Below are 25,903 nucleotides of genomic sequence, written 5' to 3'. Positions count from 1 at the left end.
AGGGAATTTTGAATGCAAAATTTATAATTTCAAAAATAAAAAGAGCAAAACATTCTCGAAATGCATTGCTCAATAATTTTTTTTTAATAAATGAAATGCTCATCATATTTTGAAGCAAAACCGGATTGTTTAAATTTGCAATTTGGCTTGAAATTTTGTCGCGTAAAGATTTTCTAGTAAAGTAATAGTAGCGCACCAATTCATAAAATGTAACTTATTTTTTTGGTTAACTTCAATATATCCCAATGAAAAATGTGACTTGCTTACTTTGCATCCTCTATTGTCCAATTCAATCAATTTTCCATTTTCTCGAATGTGATGCAATCAACCAAATACATCCAAAATTGAAAGTTAACTTTCGCATTTTTGCACAAAAAGTACAAATAAAAGTCATAATTATTTATGGATATGGGTTAAAAAAATGCACATGAAGGCAATTAACTTTTGCAAATAATGGATTTCGTCGAAGGAAATATTTTTTGCTTTTTTATTTTTGCATATGTGCAAATATACATATATATATATATATGTATTTATAGTAAATTCATTAATTTCATTGAGGGCATGTGTATATCCTTCTGCTGCAGCATATACTAAATCCAATTTAATTTGTGGTTACGAGAATGATTGGCGTAAATTTGGGGAAACTAACAAGTCTAAGGACCAAATTGATCCAATTGAAAAATTAAGAAGGCAAAATGGGAAGGACATATGCTTTTGAGGGTATATTTTGATTATTTCATTAATCAGAGTAGTGACGCAAGAGTTGAAATATTTATGTAGTACTTTGACGGAAGTTGGTTTTCATTTTTACTCTTTTTTTTTTTTTTTTTGGAAAATAGATCATTTCATTCCTAAACTTTGTGTCAATTGAATTCATAATTTTTATTTCTGACCAATTTGATACTTGAATTTATTTTGTAGTTTCAATTAAGGATTTTCATGGTGGCACCATTAACTAAAATCAATTTGATTCATAATTGATTAATTAAATAGGAATATTATAGGAACGTCATTCGCGGGACTGCAGTATAAATAATAAATATATTGTGTAAAAATCTCCAAATAAAGTTTTTTTAAAATTTAATCTTGTGATTTTTTACATGATTCTCTTACTTTTATCACAATTCTGTGAGCAACGTTTCAAAATACCTCCATTCAAATGATCAATTAAGAGCTAAATCGATTTTAGGTAATGGTGCACCACAGAAGTTTTTAATTGGAATCGAAAAATAAATCCACGTATCAAATTGGTAAGAAATAAAAATTAGGAACTAATCGACAAAGCAAGAATTTAGGGACTAAATTGGCCATTTACTTTTTTTTTTTTTTTGGGATAGGAGTTGTCGGGCACCACGGTGTGTGACACTGATAAATACTCTAAATTTCTTTAAAAAAGAAAAGAAAAGAAAAGAAAAAACGATGGATGATCCACACAGACGACGAGGAGGAGGAGAAGAACGCTGCGGCGGCGGCGACGACCGGTCAGCTCCCGAGTCTATCCTCCGCAATTCGCATCCCTCCGATGACTCTGTCCCCGTGTCCGACCCTCACTATCATCATGCCCACAGTCACGATAACAAAAGCAGAGGTAATCCCTCGTACGCTGACCACTATAACCGCCAGCAGGAGCGTCGCCGTCACCACCATAGCTTCAATTCCGAACCCAATGACTACCCAGCAGCTGCCCGGGTAGACAGTAATTTCACTTGTCATTCCCTCTCACCCTGCTCCTCCTCCTCCGGAGTCCGCAAGAGGCAGTTTTCACACTCCAATGACTCCCTCCAACTCCAAGGGACTTCTGCTCCTGGTACCGCTGCCCCTGCCACCCTCCTCTTCCAAATCTCTCTCTGTCTCTTTTTTATCTTTCATTTTTAGGATATCTCTCTATCCGATGCTTATGGACGCTGTCACACTAAAACTTCTGTCTTCTCTCATATCATCATATCATTAGATCATTATGGTAATGGCTGCAGAATTGTGAAGCTATACGTAGCCGGAGTTCCAAAAACAGCCACGCGAGAAGATGTAAGTTTGCACTTTGCATTTTATTCCCTTTAACTAATCCAACACCATTTACTTCTCTACCTATTCAACTCTGTTGCTCATTCCCATTGATGATGGAACGGCCACCAACCCCATTCGCTTCTCTACCTTCAGCTCCAACTCCAATGGTCAAACCCATTTCCATTGCTCTATACCCTCTCACTTGCCCCAACATCCTACTCGTAATCGTCTTTTCCTTTTAGCTTGTTTCTGCATCATTTACAGATGTCAGTAGTGCTTTTTTACGGTGAACATTGTGAATATTTATTGTGGCTGTTATCTTTTTCTCATTTTTACTTGCTGGCATCATTTGTTACTTTACAGAAAAATTATTCTACTACTTAATCAACTCGAATTTCCACTTTTTATGATTTTCCCATCCGTCAACTTTGGACACATAGTCCCTTTTCTAACTTCGCTACTTTCTTATCCTACTTCAGATTGGATCTGTTTTCGCAGAACATGGCAATATTGTCGAGATTGTTCTTATCAGAGATAAAAGGACTGGTCAACAAGGAGGTATAACACGATGGCATCTTGTACTAGCTCCCTTTTGTTACGGTCAAGCAATGGTCTCCTGGATTATGTTTCCTTTTTTTTTTTCTCGCATGACGTTAGTCCTTTTAAACCATGCCTGTAAATGGTGTTCAATTTGATAAAAAAAAAATTTTTTTTTTTTGGCTACTTCCTTGCACTTCAATTTGTTGGAGGAGCCATGTTTGAAGTCCTATGGCTAATTAGTTGGTTCTGCCTCATGATTGTTGTGCTTGCAGAATTTTAAAGTTCAATTTGAAGCCTTGAACTGCCCAACTTGGTGGTTTGGTTAAGGTTCTGAGAGCTGAGTCTTGTAGTTAGTATAAAACCAGTGTTGTGCAAAAGTATCCCACCTTGATTCCTGAAGAATGGCAAGCAAAAGAGAAGAATAAAAACCAAAATAAATTCACGAGATTGTGGAATGTGCTAATATACATGTTTTGTTGCTGTAATCCAATGTCTTTAATGGCTTGGGCCCATTTATCTCAGGATTCTCCCTGCAGAGTTGGCTTATAACTAATCTGAAATATATATTTAAACATGTCAGATTTAGTAGCTGACTTCTATTTTCCTTTCAGTGGTTAATCTAATCAGATATCCAGAACTTAATAGCGTGCTATCACATTGGATGGTTATAAAACTAATTGCTTCAAATATTGCAATGTATCCAATTGGTGGTTTATCATTTTTTGTGTCATTAACCCAAAACTTGTCATGCCAATTTATAAATTTTGTGGTTTATTTCAATGTATCAACATAGTGTGCATAAAGTGCTATTGATATTTCCATGATTTTTTTTGGGGCATCTGGATGTGGTTCTTGCAATCCCAGATTGGTACTCTGCTTTTGGCTACTCTTTATGAGTTAGATATTTCAAGTATGACTCAAGGTCTCGAGGGTTTTGTGCGATATATGCTTGCATGAACATTGGAGGTATGGTATGATCTAATCTACATGTTAAATACTATTTGCAGAATGTTGCTTTGTGAAGTATACAACAATAGAGGAAGCTGACAGCGCCATTCGAGCATTACATGATCGATATACATTTCCTGGGGTTAGTTTAATTTCTGGTAGTCATAAAATTTCTAGCTTTTCCTCCAAAGAAAGGCATTCTGTGCACTCTGATTCATGATATGGTTAACTGCCTTTTGCAGGGAGTGGCTCCTCTGACAGTCAGATATGCTGATGGGCAAAAGGAACGCTATGGTAATTTCTGACATGGAAGTTTTATTTTGTTTATTCACTGTTTGACCCTTGCTGCTGTACTTTATTCATCAGGGTGAGACTGGACACAAGTATGTTCTACTTTTTCACTTCTTTGCCATAGGAAGAGGTATTCTCAGTAGTTAGCTTGTGGTTTGTAATTAGCTTAGGATATGATTCTTACTTTTTGTCTTCTCATTTTCTTGTGGAATCTTGTTTGCTGAGTTATGCTAATATTCAAAGTTAAAAGCAGGCAAACACATATTACTTGAGTTGCATTTATTTTCTTGTTGGTACAGTTATTATCTGTGGTTTTAAGCTCAGACCGGACCAGCCGGTTTGACCAGTTGAATGGTGAATTGGTTAGTCCTCCAGTCTGAGTTGGTGTTGAGAATCAGGTGCAAGAAACTCGGTCAAAACCGATCAAAAAACCGGTTTGACCGCAAACTGGTAATACCCAAGAAAATCGGTTTTTTTGCTATTTTCTGTTTTGGCTGAATTTTGATTTTTTTCTTGGACTTTTTTATAATTTCCTAAACAACTAACAATAACATAGCAACCCTAAAAGCTTGAGATTTGGTTAAATTTTTGACAGATCTAAAATCAAACAAAAAATGAAAGAAATGTAGCATGAAAGGATGAGAAGAAAAGAAGAAGAATTGAAGAAATCTTACACGAGAAAGGGTGAAAAGATCTAAAATCAGAAGAAAAGAAAAGGAAATCAAGAATGGTAGAAGGGAAGATAAGCGAAAGAGAAGAAGAAGAGAGTGTAAAAGAAATAAAAATAAACCGTTAGAAAAAAGGAAAAAAACTAAACACATGAACTGGAAACTTTGTGATGTGGGACATAAGGAACTGGAAAGTGGAAAGCTTTTGATGGCGGACAGGCGGAGAAGGAGTATAACAAGGAATCCCTTATAAGTTAGAAACCTTTCTCATATTATAGTATTATACTCTGACCCCTTAATGTTTTGAACAATCATAAAATTCTTTTATACTTTCATTTCAACCTTAGTTTTTGTATTTTTACAATGATTCATATTTTCATTCTGTATTCATCATCTTATGGAATTAAGACTCCATAATGTTACCATATGTTACTTAAAAAGTTTTATCAAGCACTTTGTATATTTTACCATCAATTGTGTTTGGTTATCATTAATTTGATCCCTCAATACATAGGACATCTGGGGAAAAATTGAAATCACTCCAAGCACATATTTATTTTATTTGTTTTATTTTATATATAATTCAAAATATATTTATGGCATCATTATGATGTTATCTGGTTTGACCCCCAGTCTAACCGGTCGAACCTGTTGAACCTCAAGCTCTGCCAAGTTGTTGCCCGGTCTGAGTTTCAAACACATAGATTATTTTATGAGAGGGAAGGAGATGTTAAGAATCTTGTCATGCATATCTTGCTCTGGTTGAGAAAATCATATTAATTTGTGGAAATATTCGTATATTGTTTCTAAAATTCTTATACGATGTTGAGGCAATTAAAGGCTTTTAGTCTTAAAATGCTACTAGTTTCTGTCCTGAACAAGGTTTCATGTTAATATATATTCATGATAAGTGGTTTTAAAATGTGATGTGTCCAGAAAATTCAAAGTTCCTGGTAGAAATTAAGTTCACTCAACATAGTTCTCAACTTCTAGTTTTTTGGTCAGTTCACACTTTAAAATGATGATCGTGGTGGGAGTCCTACTAGAAAATTGGTTCACTTAACATTGGCGAATCACAACTGCACTTAATGATCCTTGCTGTGAATGGGTTGTATTTATTAAATTTATACATGAAATTAGTAGAGTATGTTTTTGAAATGATGGAGAAAATTTATTGCTATGGCCTTCAGAGTGTGTTGTGAGGTGTCTATCATGGGAAAAAAATCTTAAAAGAAAATAAATGTATATATCCAAAGAAAAATCAGAGAAAAGTTTTATTCAAATTTTTTTTTTAGTAACAGTTTATACCAACATCTGTAGTTTAATTGGATGAACACAAACTTAAGAGACCATATACTTTTGGGGTGATTCTGTTATCCAAAGAGGAAAAACAGGACTTCTTTTCGTCTAATTGAAGTTTGTCTTTTCTTATTTGACAAGAAAATCTTAAAATAGAGGGCGTAGGGTTGTTAGCACAATATCTTGGGCATCTTCTGCTTTAACTTTTGTACATATTTTAAAATCTTTTGGAAGAATAGGAGACTCTCATTTAGATATTTCTTTGAAGCCATACTTGCTTTTTTGTAGTTGTGGTGGTTTGAACCTGGAGGCCTTGTAAAAGTTAATTACCTAGACTTCTTCTTGAATTTGTGTTACATCTTAGATTGTGTCTTCCTTAGATGATTTTTTTAAGTACGTCTATAGCAGTGTGGTTTAGAAGCCAGTGACGGTCATATAATTGTTCTGCTTTGAGTTTGAAGGCCCTATAAAAGTAAGCAACTGTCTTGACTTCCAGTAACTTGGATTCTGCGTATGTCATATGGTGAATTTTGTTTAACGGAATTGGAAATTTTTTGTTTTCCCCTGTGGAACTATATCATTATCTGTATTGACTCTATTTTTAACACTGGTGTAAAATTGTGGAACTACTACTCTACAAGTAGATGTTGTCCAAGTGATTGAGGTTCAGCTGCTTCTCTTATTTTATCTGACCTATGGCCTCTGAATTTATTTTCTTCTTTATAGCTTTCTGGGACTTGTTTGTTTGTTTGTATGAGATCAGGATTTGGATGTTTGCATAAAATTTTGTTTCAGTTGCATCTCTGAAGTTTTATAATGTTTATGCTGCATATCTGCCTTGCAGGTAGCTTTGACCAGCAATTGTTGAAATTGTACGTCGGTTGTGTGAACAAACAATCTACAGATACAGAAATCGAAGAAGTACCGTCCACCTGATAAGCTTTCATCCCTTATTGTCTCATACAATTTGGGGCACATGTACTGCAGAATGCCTATTTCTGCTATCCTGCTTTTGTGGTCTTCTGCTTGTGGTGCTCTTTCTCCTAGAAGTTTATAGGAAAATGATTTGGCCTATCTATAAACTTGTGATATGTTGTTTTCAATACATTTCCATGATTGTGGTCTTTTAGGTTTCTTTTTATTTTTATTTACCTTTTTTTTTTGGGATTAATCTTAACTTCTGTGAGCTGGTCTTGACAATGTAAAAAGTATTGTTATCATGATGAATATCACAAAAACAGATAGTTTAGGTTAAAAAGTTTGGTAGATGAAACTTTCTTAGTAAGTGACATTAAATCGGCCTAATAACAGTGATGCATTTGAATGGACTTTCATTTGAAACTTCAACTTCTAACATGAGTTATGGTGCATGTTCTTTTCTATTGAGACGGTATGCTCTTAATGTCAGATATTTTCTCGATTTGGTATTGTTGAAGATGTCTTCATTGTGCGGGATGAAATGAGACAACATCGGGGTATGTACCCAAGTCTCTCTTATAGTAAAAGCAGAATGGTTAAATTTGTTTAACTGTAGGATATGCTTCAGGGTCCTGACTAGTTTATCAGGTTATTTCTCAGTGTGTCTTTAATACTCTTGACATTTTCATCCGCCTCTTCTGCTTGCCACCATCTTGTATACTCTTCATCCTTGTTTATGAATCTTCTCCTAATCATGTTTTTTTGTTGTTGTGGACATCCTTGCTGCTCTCAAGGATGTGCATTTGTTCAGTTCTCTCGTAGAGAAATGGCAGTTGCTGCAATCAATGCCCTACATGGCAGCTACATCATGAGGGTAAGCTCAGTGCATCTAGGACTTTTGACTTAGTTTTCTTAGCTTATAATGTAATTTCGTTTTACTTGTGACTTAGGGTTGTAATCAGCCATTAATCGTCCGTTTTGCGGATCCTAAGAAGCCTAGGTTGGGAGGTCCAAGGTTGGTCGCTCTCCAGCTCTACCATCACCTCAGATAATTATTTTCATAAGAACACTGCTTATGGAAATCTAGCGATGTGCCAAATTCACATTACAGTTGTCCTGACAGAAAACCCTTATGATCTCTTCCAGTTATTATTAGCCTATTAGCTGACATGAGTTATCTTTCAAATGACTTTGGTTGGAACAGAATAGAGGCTTGCTGTAAAAGACAATTAGTTCTTGCTATACCCTGAGCCTGCTGGGAATGATGTGGTATTATGTGCTTTTGTTCCGATAAGTCTTGTCCTTTCACCAATAAAACTGCCCTGGTGGTTTATCAGTGTCACTACTTGTTGCGTGCTTCGTTCTTGAGTTTCCTTTAGGTTTGATCACACTTCCATTGGCCCTCCCTAAGCACTAAAAAAGTCATTTTTATTCCAGCATCTTAATTGTAAATATTTGATTTACCCACTAAATTACTCAAATTGTGGTCTATAACATGTCTTTCTTTTCCCGCTGTATGTGAGGACAGATGTAGCTTTGCATTGCCTTTTATTGTAAAGTAATTTCAGAATATTAGTTTTATTTTTCTCTCGTGCTTAGCTTGTCGCTTTTCGCATTGTCTTCTGGGTTATGTGTTGCTTCAATTCCGGTGCATTGCAGGGCTGCATCGTATTTGGATGATCGAGTAGCTGTTGTGCATAATGATTTCCATCCTGTGAGTCTTAACATATTTAATAATGTTGCTTGCTTCATATTATGGGATGATGATGCTCATGTTCCTTGCATCTACATGTTTCCCTTGACACATTGGTGAAACCTATACTTTTGATGAGATAAACACTCAATACACGTATCTTGGTGCGCCTTGCATGCTTTAGATGATTAATTTAAGTTTCTCGCCAAATGTACTTAATAATATGTTTTCTGGAAAACACTTTTGTGGCAGTGGGATTATGCACCAACGTTTGACATCCGACCAAGTTGGTATTAAAGTTTTCACTAGAATCTACTACTTATGAAGTGTGCATATTATTAGGGCATCAAAAAGTTGAGCTATGTAAGAATGCTTTGAAGTGATGTAGCCAATTTAGATGGATTTCAACTAGTCAAGATGCAATTGTGCAAATAGCAAATTATTGCAACAAGTACAAATGGTTGGGAAACCATGAGTAATGACCAATCTTGAGATTACGTGAGCAAAATTTTAAATGTTTACATGTTTGATTATTTTAAAGCATGTTTGGGGTGCCTTCTGTGTTCCTCAATCTTCTTTTGTCTTTATGTATGGATTTTGCCTCTTTCGTTTCATTTGTTCCCTGAAAACCTACCTGCATGATTTGGCCTGACATTGGAGTGCATCGGCCATGTTTCTGCAGTCAACATATTATAATAAATGCAAGCCTGAGTTAGGATGTGCCAGCAATGCTTCAGAGAGCATGCCGAATTCCTCTTTGTCTTGTTCATCTTTTGGAGCGATTACTGGCATCGACTCCTCCGTGGAATGCGAGTGGAGTGAACATATGTGCCCTGATGGATATCCATATTATTACAATTGCGTAACAAGCGACAGCAGGGTAAAGCATAGAAGTATTTTACTTAGTATATTATGATGGAAGGTGTTTGGTCGTCATTTCCTTAACATGCCTCTTTAATGTGTCTTGAATTGTTTGTTTTAGTGGGAGAAACCTGAGGAGTATGCACTCTATGAACGGCAGCTTCTAAAGCTGGAGGAGCAGCCACAGCTACAGATTTCGCATTAAGAGGTCGTTTGTACCAAAGAGATTTGTCAGGTGTGGTAGTGGAGTGTAGGTCTTACTATATAATCAGGTGTTTCATTCAGCTCAGCATCTCCTCCAATACAATAAATAGCCTTCCTTTTCTATGCCAGTAGTAAGACCATTGAACTGGGGGATTGGGTGCTGAATTGGATTACTATGGCAAATATATTATGTTATATTATTATGCCGCTGTTACACTTTCTGAAAGAAAATGGGATTGGAACCTTTCCAGCTCACACAGAGAGCCCAGTTCATTTCGAAAGTGCGTAACAGAAAAATCATGGACATGGACGCCACCAGGTGGGGGTGGGTACATCCATGTCTTGTTTGCAGGCGTTGAAGCAAAAGCTTAGGAGTCGCTGTATTCTCTATTCTCCAGAGTCCAGCCCCTCTCTCCCTCCCTCCCTTTTGCAGAATCTGGCCACAGAGCCAAACAAGGAGTCGAAATGGGAAAGAAATTCTTTCTGCTTGCTTTGGTGAATGGAATCAATGAGAGGGGACCGACCAAATGTGAATTCTGATGCGGGGCCAGAAGAGGAGAATCTTTCGTCAAATCTATTACAAAATTCTAAACGCATGGATTCGGCAAATCTATTAATAAAGTGGCTTTTTTTCTTTTAGTAACATTAATAGTAGTAGTAGCATTTCAGAGAGATACGCGTCACTGGGAGAATGAGAAACCTCAGAGGAGGTTCCATTGAGATTGATGGGGACAGAATCAAGGTTCGAAGTGGCGGGTCGCGGTCACTTGGACCGCATTTGTCTCGCTACTATATTGGTTGCGATCTCGACGAGACGTAGATTTTTGAAATATTTAATATTCAAAAAATTATAAAAAAAATTATGATAAATAAAAATAATAATATTTGAAGTTGATTCGGGATGATTCGATACGATTCAATCTTTTCTATTCGTCGTCTCAAAGACGTTTCTGACTTAGTTCTCGACAATTCATTATCACGAGTCATCTTATTCGGTTATTGGAACGAAAAGCCTCATTTTCTGTAGATGATTCGGCCGAATCTTTGTAACCGTGGACAGAATCGGCGCAGCGCATCGCATCGTGGAGGCGGTGAGAGCCCACGAATACTTTTTTTAATTTTGTCGCGCAGTTTGGAGTCTGACGGTGATGGACCACTCTTATTCTTTTTTGATTCATTGTTCGTTCCTAACACGTACAGTTGAGTTGGTTGGACACGTCTTGACTCTTTAAATAAATGACGACACGTTGTTGAAAGAGGGCTGTCAGTTAATTACAGTTACTAATCAAAAAATGGCAGTTGAAGAACTCTTTTAACAACTACGTCAAATGGTCGGTCGATGGTGACCAAACACGGACAACCGATTCTCGTTGAAGCAATTTTGTGATCCTTATCTATCTATCCCACAAAGGGAAAAAAAATCCTCAATCCGTGTGTGTAACTGAAATCCAGTATAAGGGCTGCAACTTACGTCTTTTTTCACTTTGCCTCCCTGAAAGTTAAATTGTGCCACCACATCCCCTCTCTCTTTCTCAATATTCTCAATCAATCAACTGCAATCGATCGAGCCGGATGACCTATTTTGTGTCCGATTAGGTTAAGTTATGTACGACTCACATGATTTCATGAAATATCGACTTGAAACAATTTGGAGCTGTCGTCTTCCTTTGGTAAAGTTCTATTTTGTATATGATAAAATATGTAAGTTCAAGGTGATTTATTAGAGTTAACCCTAAGAATAATTACATTTACTATTAACATAGAATGAATTCTCGCAGAATGAGAATCTTAATCAAAAGTAGAATGTGTTAAATGATGCTGCAAATCAAATGAAAATTGGCAAATAAAACAATTTTTCAAATCTTTTCCTTAATGATGCAAGGTTTTGTCCTAGGCATGCATTCCTTCCATTGGATGATGGTAGCTAAGATATATTTATATGCGCTTTAGCATAGTAGTACCATTTATTTTGACTGGCTCGACAGTTACCATTAGGACTCGCAAAGAATCTTCTGTCACACATTCTATGCCAATTTCTGTCTCATTAATTGCTTTCTACCTTAATGATGCAAGGCAATATATAATAGAAAATTAAAAAATACAGTTAAAAATTCATAAAAAATCTCATTTTTTATGCATTTTGATTTTTTGAGTTTGTTAAATTTTATGTATTACTCAATTAATAGTTATTGGATTTTAAGGAAACAAAAAAGAATTAAAACATAATGTTTATGAAGGAGAAATAGCAATATAATAAAAAATGGGACAGAGAGTGGTACACGATATGGGACAGAAGATCCGTTGCGGATAGGACTCCACCGACCCCTATATCCTTTTCCTACAAGTTACGTACAAAAGAGGAAGGCCACGAATTGAAAGTGCCTCATCCATTTTTTTTTTAGATTCGATGATTGATGGAATGTTGAAGATGCAGAAGCAGGTCCAGGTGGTCTTTTTAAGTTAAAGAGCTCTTTGTCTTGTCGGAGGGCTCTTTTAATTCCTTTTTCCGCGGGACCAACACATCATCATTCAGAATAATAATATACCATCGTCAAGTCTTCGTCTTGGAGTGGACGAAACTTTTGAATTCAACGGATAGACACTTTCGAAGGAAGGAAGGAAGGAGGAGGACCCCTTTCTTCTTTCTTTTTACCAGCAGTAGATTCATTCTCTACTGCATTCATTCTAGTTTACTGAAGGAACTGAAGGAAGACTAGTTTACTAGTAGTTTAATTTGATATGGATAACCATCTCAAGTTTTCTTCTTCCTTTTCCCCACCCCACTTCTCCACTTCTTTCTTCTATACTAGTTTAGTTTAATTTGATATGGATAATTATTGCATCTCAAGTTTTCTACGTCTTCCTTTTCCCCACCCCACTTCTCCACTTCTTTCTTCTATCGACTGTTTCTTCCCCAACTCCAAAGAAACATCGATATCATCATCCAAAATTTCTGGAGTTTGTGTTACACAACACAACACAACACAACACACCAATCCAATCTGTTTCCTCTTCTTTCTTTCTTTCGTAACCCAAGGAGACAACTCACTCATGAGACAGACAAACATCGATATCATTACTTGGACTATTATTCACAAACATCAGAGTGGAAAATGCATGCCATGGTTTCATTTCATCACCAGGCAATGATGAAATAATCCAATATACTACTAACTACGTACCATTTCAAATACCCAATGCTTATAAGTAGAGCTTTTAAGAGCTTCGGGGTTTTTTTTTTTAAAAAAATTTTTACAAAGAAAAAAAAAAAACCTCAAACTTTACTCATTATTCATATGAACATACTAATTAAGCGCACCGGCAACTGCGTTACGATGCTCAAATTTGCAGCTTGCCAGCTGGACAGGACACCAAATAAAGAGTTAAAAGAGTTAAAGAGTACTCGCTTGGGGTGGGGAAATTTACATACAAGTGTGCTAATAGTAGTCTAGTACTAATATATGTACCAGGAAAATATTAATATAATATAAGACTTGACTCAATAAACAAAAGTGAGATGAGAAATCCCATTGGCCTCCTCATTCCATTCCACGTTGACCATAAGTTTCCCCTCCTCACCCGACCACTCGAATCCAGTTTCAGCGCCGCTCAAGTAACACTTCTCCGGCGGCACACTAGAATAGGCTAAGAAATTCCCTCCGCCCTTAACTTCAACATCGACGACGCCCGAGTCGTTATGCTCCAGGGCCCGAACCGTCCCTCCGCTGTTAAACATGTCGGCGAGGCCGATGGGGGCGAATTTGGCGCCCCGACCAAGACCAAGCTCCTTGGTGGGAACGAAGCTGTAAATCTCGAAGGAGGAAGGTTCGATCGTGATTTCAGTTGCAGGAGAAGCGGGGTTGGTCAAGAATAATTTCCCGGCCTGGCTTAGGTAGACCGCGTATTCCTGTGCCTCGCCCATTTCGGAGGCTTCCTTGGTTTGTCCCCATTCAATTTCGGCGACGTGAACCCAACCGGACATGGACTTGTAGCACTCGGAGTGACCCCTGATCCTCTGTTCTTTGGGGTCCCAACCAGCTCCTTGGCAGTTGAATGCGCCAATCACGCCTCCAAACTGTCAAAACATCACCAACCAATCAATAAAAAAAAAAAAAAAAAAATTCCAGTTTAAGCTTTTACTCCTCCTAAATTTGATGAGTCAAGAAGAGCACCCTGTTGAAGTTCCAGATCTTGAGAATGGTCTTTCCATCAAAGAGTGGATTCTTGAAGAGGCAGTCTCTGGTTGGAAGAGCGAAATGTTGGCACTTGGGAATGGTACCGTCGGGGTAGACCAGCTTCTTTAGGAGGTCAAAATCATGACCCCCTACGGAGTCGCTCACGTAAACGGGTCCCCCGCAGATGGCCCTGGAGCCTGCGTGGAACTTTGCGCACAGATGATCCGACTGGAACATGTCCCAGTCGGGTTGTATCATCTGACCCATCCACATGCTGTTGTAGGCGCAATGGATCATATGAACGCCCTGTAACCAGTACGCCCCGTTCGGATCACCATTTGGATCTTGGAACCAGAAATCGTCCCCTGCCAACCAATCAATCAATCAATCAAATCAGTGTGTAACTTCTTTTTTTTTTTTTCAGTAACATAACATTTATATAATCAAAAGAAATCAGGGTGTAACCAGATACTACTACTGTAACTGCTTCCACTCTTCCACCACCACAAAGCCAAAGCGATGATAATAATACGTCTACATGGATTCCAATGAAATTCATTGAGAGAGAGAGAGAGAGCTTTGGTAGAATTTTGCTTCTTTTTTTTTTTGTAATATTAAAAAAAATTTAAATACTCCATTCCATTCACCTACCAGTCAGTCACCAGTGAAAAAATAATGCACTGAAAGAAAATCGGGTCGAGAATGGAATGGAATGGAATCCGGCCCTTACCGACTCTTCCGATGGATATCTGACGTGTTCCCAGCAAGAAGAAGTCGTTGCACTGTTGCATGCTGGAGATGAGACCGGTGCCATTGAAGTTGTTCGCTAGTGACTTCGACAATCCGTCATAGTAAGCCTTTGCAAGTTCTACCCGTCCTCCGTATTCCTCGCACACGTATTCCAGCGCCTGATCACCATAATGCATCATGCATCGTGAGTACGAGGATGGATGATGAGTAGAAGAAAGAAAGCAAAATTGTAAATTTCTACCACCACTTACGTGAATGACGTCCACTTTGACCCCCGTTATTCCAGCTTGGGACAAGTGAGAGTACATGGAGTGGTAGAAGTCATGGGCTTGATCAGGATGGACTAGCCCTATTCCACCTTCCACAATTTTGACCACTGCCAGATCGGTCATGGTTCCATCGAGCCCTGGAGAAGTCTTGCATGGAATGACCTTGGACTCCATGTGGGTAGTTCCGGGCCTCACCCCTCCCCATGCTCCACACAGGGCATGCCACACGTAGATGTCGTCCAACCCTTTAAAGCATGATCTCAAGTCCCCCGTGAACGCCTTCATTCCCAAATTCTCCGACTCCGACTCCGATTCCCGGCGCGAGCAGCGGCAGCAGCTTCCACGTGACTTCTTGTCCTCCTCCGGCTCCACCTCCTCCTCTCCCCCGAACATCTCCTCCAACTCATTCTTCAATCTCTCCATACGAGACTCCAATTCCCTTAACTCAGAAGCGGCCCCAGCCTTGTCGCGAGCCTTCTCAGCTTGCTCTATCTCGATGGCCTTCGAAATCAACTTCTTTGGCTTCTTCGGGTCAAAACGAGGACGATTAGCGCCCAACATCGACCCCCCTTTGTACTTCCTGAATTTCTCACCTTCGTCCAGCCTGTGCAGCCTGGCCGTCATTTGAGTCCCTCCCAGGACGAGATTTTTCGCATCCTCGTGGGGGTTCTGGCCATCCAGATTGATACTTTGCCAGCCGTCGTCAATGATTACAAACCTTGGGGAGAGTCCTCCGTCGGCAAATTCCTTCACTCCGTGCCAGACGCCCGCGGGGTCTACGGTTAAGTAGAAGGCATCCCAAGTGCACCATCCGAATTTATTGACGATGGGTGGGACTGACTTCTCTTCCAGGAGCTTGAAGGTATTGAGATGGACTCGAACCGCAGCGTAAGCCTCTCTCATCAACTCGTAGGGATTCTCAGACGCGTGAACGTAAGCGATGGCGTCAAAAGACCACGCCTTGACCTGAGTGGAACCGCTTTCTGCACATATCATCACCTGGCCGTCAGCTCCTGGGTGAAGCGCGGACCTGAATTTCCCTTCAATTATCGGAATAATGATCACGTATGATCTTATCTCGGGCACATCCAAGAGCACCCACTGGGTTTCCATCTGCAGGTCGGAGCCGGAGCTTCCGACCCATTGAGTGGACCACCAAGTCTTGAACCTGAAAATGCTGAGGAAATCCCTGCCACTGAACTTGCCTAGGGAGTTCATTAACCTGTCCGAGGATGATGCTTGGTCCTTACTAAAACCCAGGAAGCCACCCTTGTGGGAAGATTTCAGCACTCGCTGATACAGGGGACTGGGTGCACCGGCGGAAGAGGACGAGGGGGATTTGGATATTGACGAAAAACTCTTCAGAGTGACGTTGCCTGGGACTTCAAAAAGTAGCGGCACACTGTTAACCAAAAGCTTGCCATCCGAGAGATCAAACCAGTCGTCCTTGTTGCATTTCAGGACATTGAAGATTGGATTGACGGGATCGTTTGGGGGTGCCATCACGTGTGCTGAGAAAACAAAGACAGGGACACAGATTGAGATATAACGACCGTGTTTTGTTGGTGAGATTGGACAAGGACAAAGGATTTTACTAACAAAACGCAGGCGCTATATCTTATTTCGGATTGAGAAGGCCGGAGCAGGAGTAGTATTCTGACGCGGGGACTGGCAGAGAAACGAGGAGCTGTTCTTTGATCGACAATCGACTGAGAAAATATGTAAAAAGTTTCCTATGCTTAAAAAGGAGCGAGTACAAATGGCAAACGAAACGAAGAGATTAACTAGTGGCTGGTTGAGTTCATAGAGAGATTCAACTTACGGACGAAGAATGAAAGGGAGGAGAAGCGCACAGCAGGTTTATATAGAGGCAGACAAAGCTATGCTATGCATGATGATGTGTTTTTGTTTTGTGCATGATGATGGTGTTTGTTATGTGCGGGAAGGAATGACGGCTGGCCGGGTGTCCAGTTAAGAGGTTGGGCGGTTGGAGATGATGAAACTGGCCCGCGTTCTTTCTCGTTTTTGGGTGGTTTCATCGGGTGCGGGTGCGGGTGCGGGTGCGGGTGCGGGTGCGGGTGCCACTTTATGGATTATTCTTTTCTTTTATTGGCTTGAATTCTTCTTTTTAACATTTGGATAATTTCAAGAGGTTTTTGACAATTTCGCATATCTCCCATCAACTTCTGAAAATCTCACATATCTCCCCTAACACAGAATTGGGTCGGGTCCTATTGGTGATATATAAATGTGTGGCGCTAAACAATTCCTAAAAAATGTGTGGCGAATTGTCTTCGACAAATTGGTGCAAATTTCTCCTCCAAACCCAAATGACACATTTTTTCCAATAGCAGTAGTTATGTATTATTTAAAAAAAAAAAATAAGCATCCTGTATCATTTAATTTTTTTAAAGTTCTTTATTTTGGCCTTTTTATATTTAGTTGAGTTACTTTGCAAATTTAGCTGTTGGTTAATCTGATCATCTAAACTTTGCTAATGCATCTGCTACATATTTTTGAAATTTACCTCCAGACTTTTGCTTTTTATTTGCCAAGTTTTAATTCATTTAAAAGTTTGTCAAAACAAATAGTTGCAACAATTAGTAAGGGCATTTTTTTTTGCACCAAATTAGATTCTCTCTTCAACGATTAATTTTCTATTCATATTTTTTTTAATTTGGGCTTACACGGTATATAAAAATTCCAAATACGGGAGCTAAGTCAGATTTTTAAAAATTGTTGGGAGCTGAATGCAATTGCTAATAATCTCAAGGGAGATTTCTGAAATTATCCATTTAAGATTTGGATATTACCAAATACTCCGTACAATACAACTGCCGCTCACCACAGGACATCTGGTTCTTCCAACCCGGGAAAATTAATTGACTTGGAATTCTCAGATAATCCCTGAAAACGATCGCACAAACACACCCGATCAATCCAAGGATGCATCATATCATATCATGCTGACTACTTACTCATCGATTGTAGTATCCCGTTTTTTTTTTTTTTTTTTTTTTGCGTATTATTTCCTTACGGGGATTTAACAATTATCAAGTATTTTAATGTCATTAACTAATTGGTACTCTCTAATAATATAGTTAGTAGGGAGGTTATTATTAAATGCGTAATCTCGCCTAATCTGTCTCCGTATCATAATCGTATACGAATTAAGTTGATTAGTATATTGGCTAGTTATAAGAATCAACTCTACATGTACGTATTATAATCTGTCATAATAGTTAGTTAAAGAATATAACCACGTACTAATTTAAATTGATTATCTTGTTTCCTTCTGTTCAGGCTAGATGAATGTGGTCATAAAGTTAAATAACATTCACATTCCTTCTTTAAGAAAAATGAATAGGGAACAAACTAAACTACATACCATCTTCACCCCATTAGTTTCTTTAGTTCAATTTAGTTGGTTATTTTGGAAACATGTAGATATACTCCATCAATCAATACAACAATATCTTCCGCTCTGATGGAAATGGGGCAGCAACGGTTACAAGAAGCAACCGTTCCGGAAGGTTGATGGCCAAGATTTGGCAATATATATATATAAAAGGTCCAAATTTCATTTTATACATCGTTTTTCATACTATGTGTGGGATCAATAAAATTTTGTTATATAGTTATACGTTGTGTAAAATGAATTACATCGTGTGCAAACAGAGTTACATCTTGTGTAAAAATGCTCAAAATCGATCGGGACGGTTTCTCTGTTTACTGTTCTTGCCCCTGGTCCAACTCTGATATAGATTTCCTTAAGAATGATTGTAGTAATACTTTATTTGGTGGAAAATATGTATACATGCATATGTGTAAGAACTAGGTACGACTATCAGTTTCCTCGTCTTGCAAATCTATGACCAAAAAGAGAGGGTGACTAGAAGAATGAGAGTCCGGTGGAGAGAGAGAGAGAGAGATGAAGAAAGGAAGCATAAGGAGCGATGAGATCGGCTACCATCATAATCCATAAAGCAAGTAAGATTACAATCTTGGCAATTTATGATCTTTTACGCAAATCGCAGGTGATAATGGAATTTGATATGTTTTCCTAGAACACATCTGGCCATATAGCGACTGTAATATATTCTAGTTGTAATAAATTCCAAAATACATGATTACTTCGCTTGGCAGAAGTGCACGTCATGCGAGTGATATTTTGTTCTCTATAAGTGAGAGTTTATAACCTCGAGTAGTTAGTATATTATCTTGAAAAAAAAAAGAACCATATAGTACAGTATTGCTTACATCTACATTCGACCTTCCTATTATGTACGAAAAATATTTATTGTTCGCAATTGGACAGCAAACTTGAGGAGGGTTTGAGCGGTAAAGTGGATGATGATAAACAATTTGTCTGTGCAGTTGTGACGGTGCTCTGAAAAATATTGGTGGGAGGTCTGATCGGCTGCATCAGCAACAGATATAGCAATGGCTGCGGTGTTCTGATAATTGTTTCTTATTTCTTGGGGATAAACCCTTCTGGATGCTCCCTTCTGGATGCATGCATTGATTAATTGATTATCCCACATTTCAATTCAATCGGCTAACAACTTTCTTGAGCAGCTGGTCAAGTGTGGGATCAAGAAACTGGCGAAGTCAAACTCAATTGTCCTGGATTCTTGTGACATCCATAATCATCCACAATCTACTACTACAGCAAGTTTCTTTCTTTTTTTCTTTTCTTTTTTTTTTTTGATAAGTTAACTAAAAATCCTCCCCGTTATCCGCAGTATTCTGACAACTTCAGCAATTTCCGAGAATTAGCAATGACCTATACGGCTTTAGATGCCCAATCCTTGCAGCAGGGGAGCCAAAAAAAAAAAAAGTCCTGTTATCTTTAATCATCCCTGCTCTTTGAAGGAGGATCACCAAAAGAGCCACATTTCCGTCCCAAAAAAGTGTTCGCCATCGCTGGCTCGCTCGCGATTATTCCACATCCATCATCACGGTATATTGATTAGATAATTGGGTGATACACATGTTACAGCACATAAATTTTTTTAAAAAATTACTAAAATTTATAGTGTTTGGTTATAATTCCGCCATGAACTTTTGTGCCCCCAAAGCTCCCTCAAAACAAGTTGGTGCATCAACGGTTGTCACTTCATCTCTTGTACCCAGGATCTCAGAGATGGGATTTTGACAGATTTTGCCACAACCAAACCCAATGTGATAACAATAGCAATTTGTAGCACTGCTGCACCTGAAAACCAGTGCTTCAATTCCTATTAAAAGCTCACCCACCCACCCACCCGGGCTGCTGGAACATCTTCGCTTAAATTTGTTAGATTGTCGAATCTCCAATGGGGCATCCAATGGGCACTGCGCAGATGGCCCAGCAGAGTGACTGGTCGGTAGGAGTAGGACAATGCCTGGGGGAACCTCCTCAATCTCAAATCTCAATGAAGGTGGCAGGCAACACGGCTTTTTCCCCTTTTACGCAGGGGTGAATGGCAGTATGGCACCAATTTGCAGAGCAGATAAGCAGTAGAAAAGTGACTCATATTTTAAAACAAATAAAACACTATAATTAAATTATTTCATTAAGTAGAAAAGTGATTCTTAATGTACCAAAACAGAGACAGAGAGAGTGAGAGAATGTGTCAAAGTTCCTTGTATAAGGTAAACCCTGCCTTATAGGTATTGCAAGGTAAACCAATTACCTTCGGTGGAGTTGGCCACCACCTTTAGTGTAGGGTGGAAGGTCAAGAGTTCAATCCTTGCCTCTCATCAAAAAGTTGTCACTTAACGTGGCTTTGCTTAAGATCCATGTGAGTGCTATACACCCGTATGGTCCGGTAACCAAATAGGTATTGCACAAACAAACAAGACAAAAGTATAAACATGTAATGTTCTATAATAGATTTCTAGGTAATAAGTCAATTATATATGTATATATATATACACACATATATATTATTCTATTTTGACATCTAAAAATCGATTATACTTAACATTGAAAAATAGAATAGACAATCCATTCTGATTTGTATACTAAACATTGGAATGTAAAAAATTTTCTTTTATATCAGTTTGGATGGAAAGATCTTTCCATTTTATAGACATTCTAACATATCAAGTAGAATAGAATAGTGTACGTGTTTTTGTTTCCTAAAAAGAAATGATGCAGCAAATGAGAAAAAAAATCCAAATACGGAAATTATAAAAAAAAAAGGGATAATTTCAAAAACCTCACCTGAGGTTTCTGACAATTTCATTGAGCTCTCCTGAGATTTAAAAATTTACACATACCTCTCTTGTCATTTAAAATGACAATTTTACCCTTAAATATTTTAATGAAATTCTCTTATTTGGTATGCTTATACTTAGAATGAGCGTTAAAATTATTTTTTCGTTCTTATTCCTTTTTTGATATTTTTCGTCAATAAAATTGTAGAATTATCACTGCTTTTTCATTCAATGCTTTCTGGACAAAGTGAAGTACGACAAAGTTATGAAACCTTTCAGGCTTCGGACGCTATAATCATCATTGCTTTAGGATCTGCTTTTCTCAAAGGGAATAAATTAGGATTCTGGAATATACAGAAGGAGTTTAATCATCATTGCTTTAGGATCTACTTTTCTCAAACGGAGGATTTTGGAATATACGGGTAGTGAATGGTGCTACCTCTCGATTCTGGTTTAATCAGCCTTGCTTTAGGATCTACTTTTCTCAAAGGGAATAATATATTAGGATTCCTAACCTTTTTTTCTTTCCTTTTAGTAGCGTAGGAGTTAAGCCTTAGATAATGGAGTGAGTGCAGACAAATTTTTCCTCTTTTTTAGGTAAATACTACTCTAATAATACCCAGTAGTTAATTTGTTGTTCTGATCCATCGCATTACAATAATCATTCATCTTCTGGTTTTCTCGTTCTACTACTTAACTTTGCTATTAGTTCTCGTCTACTAATTCATATGCAGCAGTGCTATTAATAAAATCCCCGAAATAGATGATGTCATTATTTTATTATTATGTAGCAAGAAAGATGTGGATCCCTCGCAAACACTGTTGGGTCATTCAATTCCATTCATAGACCTTAAAAAATACACTAGTACACAAGCAAGCGCACCGAATCATCACATGCGTCGCCGTTGCCGGCGCCGGCTGAAGGGTGCACTGGCCGGTCCGTGCACGCGCAATCTTCTTGTTGGTTTACAAGGAGGAGGGAATCTTTCCCTGAGCAAAATCCCAACAAGATTCTACTGGAAACCCACCATGCCATGGCCATATTCATTCCATGGCTACAGTCCACAAAATAGGATAGGACCCATGGAACCTAAAAACTACCAGGTGGGGCGGGGGCGGTAGGAAGCTACTTACAACTTTGATTTACACGACTGCACAGGATGGATGGATGGCTGGGCAAAATCCTCTAGTTATACACAAAAAACTAAACTAAACTGAGCTACAAAGGAAGTGGTTCTAAGCCAGAAGCATTATCAAACCTGGAGGCTGATTCTGGATGGGCTCTGTCATCCTGAAGAACAAGAACTTTCAGGGTGCCTGATTCTCTCAACCATGAAGCCACCACAGCTCCTGTTGATATAAACCTTCCAATATTGCACTTAGCAACGCGGAAAGGCGCCCCCATGCTGTTAAGCAGTGCCTCAACAGCGCGTTTAAGCGCACCATCACCGACGACTTTGCTGTGCTTGCCCCATCCCGTCAAAATGCTGCATCATCACACGAATCAATTTCCCTTTCTTAACTCAGATAAGCAAAGACAAAGATTAACACAATCAATATTACTTGCATGGGGCTGCCCTCCCCTACCTATTCACTTCCTCTTGGATACACTAACTCGTGCTTTTGTCAAGGAAATAAAAATACTACCTTATCAGTTTTGGTAGCTCATGGCCTTCAAAAACAACAGAGCGTATATTGAGCAGCCAGGCATGAACCATTGCCCGTGCAGCACCGGAAGACATCAAATGCAAATCCAAGCAAGAATTAGACCACGTACTTTCCCACACTTGTCGACGTTTGCCCTCCAGCACCACCAGCTGAGCACCTCTTCGCTGGTATGAAAATTAAATACAAGCACAGGACGGACATTTTCATGTCAGTAGTTGATTGGAAAGTTCCCGAGTATTACAAGTGTCCCCATAAATCAAAGAGAAGTACTACTATTAACGAGTGTTGATCGTGTCAGTGCAACCTACCATACCAAATTAGAGGTTTGATAAAACATTACCCATTGTACTATTGACTTGTGATACTTAAATTTTTCTCACTTGGCATTAATTATTAACCAACAATAGCAAAAGCTACCAGTATACTCTACCATACGATAACAACTTTTCCGAGAAGTAATGCTCCAAAATGACGATTTTTTTTTTTTTTGAGGGTGTGTCAGTGTGTGTAGGCCTACCAAAAAACTTGGCACCTAGGTTACATTATGACTTGGATAACAATAGGATTCCAGCTAAAAGTAGTAGCAGCAGCAGTAACAAGAAGTTACCTGACCAAAATGCCACAGCATGTCAGTCAAAGCATTATAAAAGGCAGATGCAGTAGAAGTGTCCATCTGCATCACTTCGTCAAAAAGGGTAAGAGCTTGCATCCAAACTTTCTCATCATGACCCATGAGAAGTCCATGCGCTACTCCATACACATGATTATCAAACAGACGCAGTTCCTCTAACAACACTGAAGCCTCCTCAAATGAATTACAGCGGCTGCAACCAAGGAAAGTTTTGAAAGCTTTCCCTACAAAAGAAATAACTACAGGATTCCCCAAAAATTTAAGGAATGACTACAGGATGAACAAGAAGCAAGAAGCCGTTACCTGCAGGCGTTCAGAATTGCTGAGAACGTGACGACATTTGGTTTTATTTCCATCTCATGCATCTTTTGGAAAACTCCCAATACACACAGAAAATCCTGCCGCCCCCTGTTAACAGATTCATCAAAATCTGATTTACCAGTGGCTAACTGCTCAAAAATCTTAATGATCCTGTCTTTGTTTTCAGCGTCTGGCTTGCTTTCAGCAACATTTGCAGCAGCCATTGAGAGTGAGGATTCAGTCCGTTGGTCACTCTGCAGAGGATATTCGGTCGGCATCGACCAACCAAAGGCGTTAATTATAGAGTTGTAGGTGACAACATTAGGTTGGATGCCCTCATTCATCATCTCATCAAGTAACAACGCAGATGATCCAACAAGGCCCTTTTTACACAAGGCATCAATGAGCTTGCTGTAGAAAACAACGTCCGCCTTCACGCCCTGGCGCTTAAACTCTTTATAAACCTGAATTGCCTCTCGATAAAGGCCTCCTTTGGAATACACACTGATCAATGTTGAATAGGTCAATAAATTAGGAGAAAGATTATCAGCTTTCATCCTTGAAAATAGTTCCTTAACCTTGTCATACATCCCTTGTTTGCCGAAACCATCTAGAAGCGCATTGTAGGTCACGACGTCCTTCTTGATCCCCATATTCTCCATCTCCTCAGCGACGGTGAGAGCCTCCTCAAACCTGCCAAGGCTAGCATAGATAGCAAGCAAGGTGTTGTAGGACACCCTGTCCAATCGCATGCCAGCATGTTTCATCTCATGGAACAAATTCAGCGCCCGGTCCAATTTGCCCACCTTGGCACAACCCCGGATGATGGTACTGTAAGTAACCTGATTGGGGGAGATATTCTTGGCGGGCATCTCAGACATGATGTCAAAAGCTGCATCGACGTGGCCGCCGTTACAGGCGGCGTCGAGAAGGGTGTTATAGGTGTAGATATCCTGGTCAATACCTCGGTACAACATCTCCTTAAACAGGCACCTCGCGGTGTCCCACAGTCCTGCCCCGCTGCAAACAGCGAGAAGGGAATTGTAGGTAATCCTGTCAGGCTGCACCCCGTTCCTCAGCATTTCATCGAAAACCTCAGAGGCCCTCTTGAAACCAGCACCCCCTTTCCCGCAGGCATCGATGAGAGCATTGTAAGTCACAAGATTAGGCTTCAAGCTCAAGTCTTTCATGGTCTCGAAGACCCTAATGGCCTCGTCGCAATGGCCGCTCTTGGCATAAGCACTTATGAGGGCAGAATAAGCATAGACGGTGTTTCCATACCCCTGGGAGACGGCGTCGTCGAACACTCTCTTGGCCAAATCCACCTTGCCCAGCCTACCCAGGATGCTGATCATGGAGCTGGCTAGCTTGCCCTGGTCGTTGCGCCTGCGCTCGCGGGCCACGGCGAAGTCGAAGCACCTCATGGCCATGGACCACTCCCCTCGGTTGCCGAGTTCTCGGAGCAAAAAGGTGTAGTCGTCGGTGCCGCAGAGCTTGGGCTCGAAAGCGAGGAGAATGCTGTCGAAGCGGGCGTCGTCGCCGCTGAAACGAACGGCCTGCAGGAGGGCCTCCTCGGCGACGGAGCTGTGGCGGCTGGAGGAGGAGGCGGACTTGGGGCGGCCGAAGTGCATCTTGGAGACGAAGCGGGTGGATCGGCGGCCGGAGAAGTCGGCAGAGAGTTCGGAGTTGGAGGAGAGATGAGGGAAAGAAGGGGGGTTGGTGGTGGAGAGAGCGGCGGGGGGAGGGGGCCTGGCGACGGCGGGAGGGTGAGGAAGAGGTTGGGAGGAGCGGTGGTGGTTCAAGGAGACCTTGGGGTGGTGGTGGTGGTGGTGGTGGCGGTGAGGGTGTGGACTGTGGGGGTGGGGGTGGGGGTGGTGGGATTGGTAGGGCTTAGAGGTAGTCAACGCGCAGTGGGGTGGGGGAGTAGAAGAGGCCATGATGATGGTGAGGGTGAGGATGAGGACGAGGACGGCGACGGAGAAATGGGTGGGATGGGTGTTTGGGGGGTTTTGGGGAAAAATGGGTCAGTCTCAGAGAGATGCTTAGCTCTTGCCTTTGACTCGTTTTTACTGACGATGAGACGAGTGAGTATTACTATTACAGTTACAGTGGGTAGTGGTGTTAAGGATCTTACTTTAGTTTTTTTTTTTTTTTTTTTGGGGGGTGCTGCTGCTGTGGATTGCTTGACTTTGCTGTATCTTTATTTGACTTTGCTGTATCTTCTTATCTTTTCCGCTGTGGATTAGTTTAGTACCGGTAGCAGTTGGTGCCTTGGTGGTGTAGTTCAGTAGCAGAAGCTTTTTGTGTTGGTGAGCTAATTTTCTTTGGACAACCAAAACTTTTTGTGATTTTACCAATTTAATTAACCAAAAACAATTTTTCAAAATCAAACTAGCTACCATTAAGCCTTCAGCCGTGTCAATGGGCTCCATCCAAATCAGGATCCATCCTTTTTTTTTTTTTTCTTCCCTTTCCCT

The 25,903-nt window shown here is 39.8% G+C and overlaps 3 protein-coding genes across 4 annotated transcripts; 1 reads left to right on the top strand and 2 right to left on the bottom strand.

The window, feature by feature from the left end:
• The first annotated feature begins 1,391 nt into the window (after nt 1-1,391).
• On the top strand, nt 1,392-10,072 carry LOC113750543 (flowering time control protein FCA). Its single transcript, XM_027294505.1, has 12 exons — nt 1,392-1,810; nt 1,955-2,028; nt 2,487-2,565; nt 3,555-3,637; nt 3,738-3,789; nt 6,598-6,674; nt 7,162-7,228; nt 7,466-7,545; nt 7,622-7,686; nt 8,331-8,385; nt 9,047-9,244; nt 9,347-10,072. Exons 1-12 carry the CDS (start codon nt 1,423-1,425, stop codon nt 9,428-9,430), a joined length of 1,302 nt encoding a protein of 433 aa, XP_027150306.1. The 5' UTR covers nt 1,392-1,422; the 3' UTR covers nt 9,431-10,072.
• A 2,616-nt stretch (nt 10,073-12,688) lies between these two features.
• Nucleotides 12,689-16,435, bottom strand: LOC113762079 (stachyose synthase). The gene is made up of 4 exons (XM_027305339.1): nt 14,606-16,435; nt 14,335-14,512; nt 13,602-13,969; nt 12,689-13,504 (listed from the first exon to the last, which is right to left on the bottom strand). Exons 1-4 carry the CDS (start codon nt 16,124-16,126, stop codon nt 12,929-12,931), a joined length of 2,643 nt encoding a protein of 880 aa, XP_027161140.1. The 5' UTR covers nt 16,127-16,435; the 3' UTR covers nt 12,689-12,928.
• Nucleotides 16,436-21,629: 5,194 nt separating this feature from the next.
• LOC113776834 (pentatricopeptide repeat-containing protein At2g31400, chloroplastic) lies at nt 21,630-25,706 on the bottom strand. 2 transcript variants are annotated; one of them, XM_027321916.1, is made up of 5 exons: nt 23,430-25,706; nt 23,103-23,319; nt 22,475-22,659; nt 22,087-22,314; nt 21,630-21,999 (listed from the first exon to the last, which is right to left on the bottom strand). In XM_027321916.1, the coding sequence occupies exons 1-5, from the start codon at nt 25,361-25,363 to the stop codon at nt 21,954-21,956; spliced, it is 2,610 nt and encodes an 869-aa protein (XP_027177717.1). In that variant the 5' UTR covers nt 25,364-25,706; the 3' UTR covers nt 21,630-21,953. The 2 variants fall into 2 exon arrangements, with proteins under 2 accessions (XP_027177717.1, XP_027177779.1); XM_027321978.1 differs by having other exon boundaries at nt 21,630-22,314; nt 23,430-25,705.
• Nucleotides 25,707-25,903: the final 197 nt, after the last annotated feature.

The sequence above is a fragment of the Coffea eugenioides genome, chromosome 1 (assembly GCF_003713205.1).
Source record: "Coffea eugenioides isolate CCC68of chromosome 1, Ceug_1.0, whole genome shotgun sequence".
In the NCBI taxonomy this organism is placed as follows: Eukaryota; Viridiplantae; Streptophyta; class Magnoliopsida; order Gentianales; family Rubiaceae; genus Coffea; species Coffea eugenioides.
Note: the sequence above shows the minus strand (reverse complement) of the source record. Positions and strands in the feature narration are given on the sequence as shown.